Raw genomic sequence first — 9818 nt, 5'->3', positions numbered from 1 at the left:
CTATATCTCATTAAAAGAAAGAAAAATATTTGCCTTTTGGGATTTATTACTCACATGATCAGCTTGCAAACTGAAACCATTCAGATGCTTCCTGGCACTTTTAAATTGTTTGCCAGCCATCATGAAAATCTCTCTGAGAGCTTGGTTGATCGCCATTCATTTTTACAGCAGACAAATAAATGAAAACAATATGGCTTTCGCATCCAAATTAAAATACTTTTCTCCTCTTTTTAGCCAAGAATGAAGGCCCACGCGCTGCTGTTTTGGATTTTTGCTGTGCCCGCGCACACCATTGTGCTTCAGCCAAGTCAGTGTTTATTTAATTTATCTCATTATGAAATGCATTTCTGGCTGTCTGCAGTGTGTACATGCTTTTACTTAACATATTTGTTTTAAAAACAGAATGTCTGACATGATCTTAAAATAATGTCAATTACGTTTTAGTATAGATGGATTTCGTTTATGAAAATAGTTGTAATTTGTGGCTTCATTGTGGTTAAATAATACATTTTAGAGTGGATTCTCCAAACGGTTATGCTTAGTAGGGTCTGCTTTTGTCCTTTCAGAAACTGAATTATTTTTATTTGTGCAGATGGTTTTGTTTGCAATGTTCACAAATCATTTATTTTCTGTTGTAGACCTGAATGTATCAGTCTTGCACTATGTATCTGCAGAGAGTGACCTTTTCGGAGAGCTGAGACTTAATCTGTCAACTTTTAACACGAAAGAGGAGCGGAAAAATGAAAAAGAGGTCACAGATAGATTAACAGCCTCTGTTCAATCCAAGAGCGATGTAGAAAATGACACGGTGAATATGAAAATAGAGGAAACTGGAAGTGATGTCACGCAAAGACTGAACCTAGACGAACAAGAAACATCAGATGTAATCCGCAAGGACGACAAAGCGGAGCAAATAACAGATGAAACCGTCCTCTCTGCATTGAATACCACATATACGCAAACAGTGGAGTTCGAGGAACATCTTGTGCCATTTGCACAAACGGTCAATCATTATATCACTCGCCCTACCAAGATCACAGCATCTCGATCTGCTCTGAAAGAATCAGTCCAAGCTATTCCACAACCGTCATTCCTTTCAGAATCTCAAAATCCATCAACTGCAGCAATCACATCCGACATAGCCAATACTGCATCCGTATCCGAAACTACAGCTGCCACCCCAAAGCATCATATTCCCACCTCAGCTGTTGATACATTACTAATGAATGCGAGTCGCACAAGTGATGTGCTACATGTGGAGCTACATGTTATGAACAACTCAAAACTCCACCTGCTGGAGGAGATGAGCATCAATTCCACTGCAGTGGCAGCGAGGGCCGGTCCCACGGCTAAAGGTCTGCCTAGTGTTTTAAAGGTAAAACCTAAAAACAAGACCACGGTTGCCAGACCCAAAGGCCGTACAGTGAAGACAAAGCCAAGAACGCTTCCAAAGAAAGAAAGAGGAAAGAAAAATAAAACAAAAAATTTGAGAAAAGGAAGTAAAGGAAGGAAAGTAAGAAAGGAGAAAAAATATACGTATTTTGAAGATCACTACTGTCCTCCAGAATGTTCCTGTTATGGGAGGTATGTGACAGTGTCCGATATTCTAACGCTTGCGCTGATGTTGTGGACTATTGTACTGAAGAAATGTTCATTTTCTTTACAGGGTGGTCCAGTGTTCAGACAAACATCTGGACAAAATACCTCACGGAATTCCGTACAACTCCCGGTACATTCTTTTGATGAACAACCGCATTGATACCGTTCAGTCGGACCTGCTATCTCTCTACGACTCCATGGAGTTCCTGGTGCTCAGCAACAACCATTTAATGGATGCTGCGATCGAGGGGGCATTTGAAGGCATTCAGAGCTTAAAGAGGCTATTCATGGAGCGTAACCTTCTCCAGAGCGTCCCCACCGACCTGCCCGCTTCACTGGAGGAGCTACGGATGGACGGGAACCAGCTGAGCAGGATATCTGAAGCAGCCATGAGCCGCTGCCCAAACCTGCTGATCCTCAGTCTAAGTAACAACAGTCTGGGTAACAACTCATCCGTCGTCCCACCAGGAGTTCTTCTTCCGCTGAGCAAACTGCGTACGATCACTCTTTCCAATAACCGCCTTACATCCGCACCTCTTCAGTTGCCACTCAGTCTCCGAGAACTCTATCTCCGTGGCAACCTCATCCAGTGTCTCCAAGGTGATATTTTCTGGGGTGAGGCGGAGCTACAGGTGCTGGATCTAAGTGCAAATAGACTGACCGATAAAGGACTTGGGAAGGCATCGCTACTGAATGCCAGTCGCCTAGAAAGTTTAAATTTAGAAGGTAACTTATTGAAACAGGTTCCACGGCATCTGCCTCGCACCATCAAAACCCTCAATTTAGAAGGAAACTTCATCTCGAGCATTAGCAAGGATGCGTTTATCTCAATGCCACAGTTGGAGCACCTGGGCCTGGCACGAAATAAGATCACCAAGGTGGCCGTTGGTGCCTTCAGGGTTATACCGCTTCTGCATCAGCTGGATGTGAGTCACAACGCCTTGCGCCAGGTACCGCGGCAACTACCGCTGTGGCTTCACTCCATCACGTTTGCGCACAACAAGATCCGCACGGTTCCGCGTGATGCATTCTGTTGGGGTCGAGGCGACGGGTCACCACTTAGCCGTCTGGTCAGGGTGCAGCTTGAACATAACATGATAGATTTGGGCCACCTGGACACGCAGGCCTTCCGATGCCTGAGGGGCTTTCAGGTGGTGCAGTTTTACTGACCTTATGGGTAGAAATGGAATTTGCAGGGTCAAGTGAAAAAACTTATTGGGTTTTATTTTGTGTCTTATTTGAAGTTTCATTCAACCGAGTCAGCCGCGCATGGGACATAGTGTAATATCGCTTCTTTAGATTTGGAGAAGCATGGTCAGTGCTTAATTTGTAAATTCCGAGGTCCTAGGGGCGTGGCAGATCCGGCAAATTTTGGGGTGGAGAGAAGTAACGGAATTTGCACTCTCTGAGGGGTTTTCTATCTAACTATTTAGATGTTATATGCCAATATTGAAACGGACATGCGCAGATAATCTCAGAATTATCAAAGAAATTGAACGAGCTAGACGCAGATTTTATCTCGAGTTAGCCTTAGTTCAAATATGCGTTAAAGTTACTGTGAACCAGAAGATGCGATCGTTTTTACTTCTGTATTCTGACACATTTCAGAGCGAAAAGTAATTTCAAAGTAGACAATTTGTGGGCGTTGCTTGCGTTTTTCACTGCCAATTGATTGAATGTGTGAAAACAGCTGTTGCAATGATTTGAAATAAAACGGGCAGCAGACTGACAGTTGGAGGGGAGGAGTTAACGGATGCTCCGACCATGCAGCCTAATTTACATTTGATGATTTGCATCATTTGAGATGGATAGTCATTTCAGGGCGGAGGTGCATTTTCAGATTTTATCTGAAGATTATGAGGGTACATGAATTTTAAATAGAAAATGACCCACATTGATAAGATATTTACTAAAATCGCTGTAATATTTTATGAAAAAATAAGAATTGTCATTTTTAATTTCACTGGGACTTTAAGGGGATGGAAACAGTTTATTGTCATAATGATGATGTTGTGAATGTTTGTGCATGTAAACAAATAAGACAGCCCTCAACATTTGTGTAGAATTCAGAAGTGTAACGTTAAACCTAAATTCTGTAGCCTAAGTTTTCTTTACTTTGCAAAAGCACAATGTTCTGTTTTTAAGTGCAAGTGTGTAATGAATGTCCTGTTTTCCCCTACGAAGGTTAGGATTAGGTGTGGGGTCGGGCTTTGCAGATGCGACCAATCACAAAGCTGCATCCTGAGTGAATGAACCGATCAGAAGTAGGGGAGTCAAAATCCGGCACAAATTAAAGCCTTTGTCATAGTACAAAAGAATAAAACTGGTGTTTGGCCACTTATACTTAACAGTTTTAAATCATGATTTAGAGCTGCTGTTTATTCAATACAGCTAGGCACGTTTGCTATCTTTGAAATGTGACTAGTGATGGTGAATTTTTTGCTTATTACAATAAAATTGGTTCTTAATTGTCTTCAACGTTGAGCCAGTGTTATGTATATCTCAGTATGTTTACCAAAACAAAGTTTCTCATGTTTTTATGATTTAAACAAAGAAATTCATCTTGACAACCAAGTATAATATAGTCAATGTTTATTATCCAAACTGAAAGTATGTATTTCTCAAAACCGCTCATTTTATTTTGAATATGTCTTTTTGATGATTCCAATAAAAAAAATAATAGGGATTTATTTTTCTTGACACTTGTACTTAGCTTTATTCACCAATAGATGGCAGAATAGTATATCTTTAATAAAAGCTGCATTTAAAGCACATTTTCTGTTGTCATGTTGAACAATAGTGGAGCAGTTTAATAAGCTGGCACATATAACTAAACTTTTTAAACCACAATAGACGCTTTAAAATATGTGGTGATTTGTTGTAGATCCCTGTTGAAGACATAGCTCTTTAGCAATGGTAAGTGACAGTTTTTACAAAATTTCACCTGACCTAAGACACACACGGGTTTGATTTAAAACATAGTGGGGACTTTCCATAGACAGATTTACAAACTGTATTTAAACTGTATATAATCTATCCCCTAGCCATCACCCATACCCTAAACCCAACCCTCTTGCATTTTTACATTTTCAAATAAGCATAATTTATCATGTTAAATCGTTTTTAAAAACCATTATTATCACGTTTAATAATAGATTTAAGCCACTGACTGGTCCTCACATTGTAGAATGACATGAACTATAACTGTGTTGATATTCCCCTACGAAAATGAACCATGCTTTTTTAGTAAACATGTTTTTTGGTGTATTAATTACCATTGGCAAAACAATTGGTTTACTACAGTAACAATGTATTAACTATAATAAAACCATAAATAATTTTAGCAAGCCTTTTGTATAGAATGTATAGAAACCTGTACACACACAGAGAATCCTTATGTACCTGTTGTGAGATATTCTTATACTTCAGTAGTGTCAAAGACTTGAGGTCCTCACTTTCAACCTAAGAAAACCATACGAATGTGTGCTTGAGTCAGGCAATATATGGGGGAAAGGTATGAGAGAAAAGTCAAGTGGAAAGAAGCAAATAGCAACTTCATGTGTAAAGTTGGTGAATTCCATCCGTCTAATAATGCAGGAAAGCTACGTGGCACTAGGAGACAGCTGCAGAGAGAGGGAGAGGGAAAAGGAGAGAAGGAGACAGGAAAAAAAGGACTTTAGGAAGGTGAAGGACTCTTCCAGAACCTCCCTACAGTCCGGCAGGACCCTGACCCTTGATTTCTGTGTCTTTTTACTCATTTTCTGTCTGTAGTAAAACCAATGTCTTTATATTTGCACTTGTAAGTCATTGGCTAGTTAAACCCCTCTCTGGGTTTGAAAAAATATATCCTACAATTTGTGATCCATGATGCATGTAGGCGTGTGCATTTGTGCCAGTCTTGGCATAGTGCGAGGAACAGGTGGAGCAGGATTACTTAAAATTGGAGGTATAGAACAGAGAGAGATCAAACTTATTGAGTTCTAGTCTCAGCTTGTAGACATCTTACCATCTAATGAACCTGATAAAGATTAGGTTCACATTATGACTGCTGCATAACCTGAGGTCACAAAACGTCAGCATTTCGGTAAACGGTTCAGCAATGTAAGACGTGATGCTAACATTCCACTTGGATGCATTAGGATTCAGTCTGGCCTGTGGCTTTTGATGAAACACCATTGAAGCATGAATACAATAAGATGGTCAGGAAATTAAACTCCACCCTGGAAAAGGAAGATGAATAAATCCGTAGAGAATGCATCTGACTAGGTCAGTAAAAAAGAAACCGGTCAGGGCTTGTCTTAAAAAGAGATTTGGGTCATGGAAATTAAGTAGCCTATGGGGTGATGCCTGTATATTTGCAAAACCCAGCGACAAACATAAAAGGGAACTAATAATAATGATTTAAGGCAAAAGAAAATGTATCACGAAATATGGAGATACAAGGTCTCAGAAGGACAGCAGCGATATTCTACAACGTCTTGTTTTTATGTGATTGTTTTATGATCTCTTTTAAACATTCACTAGAATCTTCTCTCTCTTTTCAATGTTTTTTTCTTTGCCACATTTACACTTGCTTTACTGTCTACTACAAGCACGTCACCAGTGCAGAACTTCTAATATCATCGTCCCTTGTGGTTATACTGTAAATTGCTTGTAATGTCCTTTTGCATTAAAGCGTCTTACTGAATAACTAAATGTAAAAGTATTAAATATAGCCCAAAAGTTTTAAGATAGCAAAGTGATGTTACGTAAACCAACCTGACTGCAATTGAGATTATAACACACAGTTGTGCTTTTATAACTTTTGACTTCTTAGTTTATTGGTATCAGACTGGGTTTGAACTGCCATAAATCTGAATGCTTTAGCTGCTATACCCCAACGCAAAGTGAATGGAGACTGCACCTGATCCTAGTCCCCGTCCACTTTCATTGTCGGGGGAAAGAACTGCTTGGAAATTCTGCTAAACAATTTCTATTGTGTTTCACGTCAAATATGTTTGGGATGACTTTATATACAGATTAATGGAATATTTGAACTCAATGGCATAACCACGAGAAGAGTGTGATCAGATTATAATACACTGCTATAACTGCAACCGCAGTGAGGTGGCGCTTGAGTCGGTGATGTGGAAAGGGGAAGAGAGAGAGAGCGAGAGAAAGAAAAGAGAGAGAGAGAGAGGAAAAAGGGAGGTGGCAGCAGAGCAAGGGAGTTAAAGAATTGGAGACAGGACCATGGGAGCCAGACGGACCTCCATACAGTCCCTTGCTCCTATTAATGCACACATACAGCATAACACACGTGTCTGCCCAAAGCTCACGTTGCATCTCCATCTGTTTATCACCTTTACTCCCTTCCTTTTCATTTAATCTTAGAAGTGGACACATGTGCAGTTGTTCAAACCATGTGTCTGTGGACAGCACTCAGCAAACAGACAAATAGGAGCGCTTACACATACACTCTTGCAGGATCCACAAGAGGGCCACTGTGTTTACTTTTTACAAGAGCCGTTCTGAGGCTGAATGCATGTTTATTTCTATAATCTCATTCTGTTATTGCATGAAAATGCCAATGCATGCAAATATATAAATATGCATACATATGAAGAAGTCAAATGGAGAAAAAAACTTTTCTTTGGAAAGGTCTGTGTGTGCTTACGTGGTCAGGCCACGCCTCCTCTCTTCTGCACAGCATATGTAGGTTCATAAGTGTGTTTCAGTCAGTGGGTGTATATTGGTTCATTTCAGGTTCATCTCATTCATAGTCATTTATAGATGAATAAATGCTGTATAGAGATTTATACACTTCTGGAACATACACATTAGATGATCTTAACTGTATAATTTAAGACAGCTCAACGTCTTGTTTAAGAAATAAACAATGGCTTGATTTTAATACTCTGCTATTCGCAGAATACAATATATAATCATTCACGTAATGTCCTATTGTGTATTCTTAGATGCAGCTCTGGATCTCTGGCCATTTATTGAGTGACGTGTGCTTTAAACTTTACCCTGCCCATTTCTCATAGAGCCATATGATAGGCTAAAAGGTCAAAGGTCAGTATTCTCCTTTTACACCCTGCCTGCTCTTATCCCTAAAATATATGTGTGAAGCAGTACTATGAGAGCCCTGAGCTTTCAGGTGTCCTATTTACGGTGAAATGGGTTCTTTACGAGAATTCCATGTTTTTTCCAAAGCTTTATTAGGTTGTTTTTTCAAGGAATGCCACCTTACGATGGGAAAACGGTGTTAAAAACAAAGATGATAGATCTAGAGACTCAAAAGCAGCAAAGCGAAGGTACATTTAAAATCAAGTGTTCAAGACTATCAGTTTTAAACTTCCCATAAATGTATACAATGGACATTTATGATTCCTCATATTGTTACTTCATTCAATCTTATAATCTCAATTACAGAAGAAAAAACTAACAATGAAAAAAATCTCTCTTATGCTATTTGTATATATTAACAATTATTAACATGATTTTTTGAATTTCAGTACAGTATATTTGTCAACTACCCATTTATAGAATCCATGGCATTGTAGAATTGAAAGAAAATCATAAGACGTACATTAGCTATGAATAGATGTACAGTAACGGAAAAATTATTGTCTGGAGGACTGTAATCGGACTGTTATTCTCATTGGAATATTGACCAGAGACAAATTTAAGGACCAAAATATCATAGAGACAATTTTGTCTTTGCCGGTACTATAAGCAACCAACTAAAACACCATAGCAACCTTACAGCAACGCATTATCAACCATTCTGAATCCGAACACCTTGGTAACCTCACACAACACCTTAGAAATGAGTGTCCCGTCACACATTTTCTTCACTGAATGTAGTTAAGAACGTCTTGCGCAATTCTTTTCTTTTCTTCCCTTCCACTCTTAACTTTTTCCCTCTTCCTGACTGGACAAAAATGATCTAGAACACAATGTTTCCCACTGAGCAGACATTACCTAAGCACTACAAAGTCTCCGCTTGTCCTCCCATTTTCTGTGATTTCTTTTCCCCGTACCGTCGACTCCGGTACATGTCGATGAGAATAAGGAGAGCAGCTTCATCAGGTGACGGGGAAATGCGGGTGTGCGCTTGTGAAAACACCGCGCTGGTTTATCGCTGGTCATTACCGCTCGCTCCTGCATTTTCATGACACAGCGTTTCTAGGCCTGGAGACTCTTAGTGATGGGATCTCCAGCTTTACCAGACCAGTTTGTAAACTTTACTGTGCTGTTTAGTTGTGATGAGGCTTTTTGCACATCACATAGTGAATTATATCCCTACTACCACACAACTCCCAACTCGCATTCGGTCATGAAGCACCATTAAAAAGACGAAAATCAGAAGCGTCATGAGCCATAATGAGATTAAAGTCGTTTTTAATGGTAGGCTATTTCTGAAAATGCATTATAACCTCTAATGAAGTTTGTGTGTGTTTGGGCAAGTATTCCTTCAGAAGAAGATATGTTCCAGGAGATAATTATCCTTTAACACGTTTCCTCTATCACACCAAGGCAGCCTCGAGGGCTCCTCTGTGTGTCTGGAGTCATCTGGTGTTAAGCATTGAACCTTTGATATACTATCTAACGTTTAGATTGAATTTGACTCACCTGGCCTTTAAACTTCTTATCTTGATCTTTGTCAATCTCTTGTTTTTTCAGCTTTTCCACATTGTCTTTAACAAACTTGTATCCTGCTTTATCTGCTCCTACTGTGGTATCCATTTTTAATCTGGATTTGGTTGAGAATATTAACCTGAAACTATCATTTGTTTGGCCAAGTGATGTTCCAATAATGCTGATATTTAGTATAACAGCACCGGAACATTTCATATTTGGATCTGTTTCTTACATTATGGTATCTAATAGCTCAAAAGAGGTGTTTGGGGGATATTTTTGAGGTCTTTTCGCGTTCTACTGAAAAGATGGGTTTGAAATAACACAAGGTGAAATGTGACAGATTTGTTTTGATTTTGGTATAAATGAATCCTTCAAAAAATGAATAAATAAACAAAGTTGTTTCATATAGTCACATATTTATAGTGAAATGATAAAATAAAGGTTTTTAGGGTATGACGTAACTTATGATGTAATTGTATGTATCGTATAAGAAATAGGTTCTTTAAATATTATTAAGCACACTAAAATTAATTCTTTCTAAATAAAAGACTATTAGAACAATCATTCTTTTCCAGGTTGTGATCATACAG

General features: G+C 39.0%; 1 protein-coding gene across 1 annotated transcript; it reads left to right on the top strand.

Annotated features, from left to right (window-relative positions):
* Positions 1-240: 240 nt before the first annotated feature.
* LOC306892963 (podocan) lies at positions 241-2768 on the top strand (the record flags this gene model as incomplete). Its single annotated transcript, XM_079454387.1, has 3 exons — positions 241-307; positions 639-1584; positions 1667-2768. 3 exons carry the CDS (start codon positions 241-243, stop codon positions 2766-2768), a joined length of 2115 nt encoding a protein of 704 aa, XP_079310513.1.
* Positions 2769-9818: the final 7050 nt, after the last annotated feature.

This window comes from Barbatula barbatula (genome assembly GCF_947034865.1).
Source record: "Barbatula barbatula genome assembly, chromosome: 4".
NCBI lineage: Eukaryota > Metazoa > Chordata > Actinopteri > Cypriniformes > Nemacheilidae > Barbatula > Barbatula barbatula.
The sequence above is the reverse complement of the archived record's forward strand: the minus strand, read 5'-3'. Positions and strand labels throughout refer to the sequence as shown.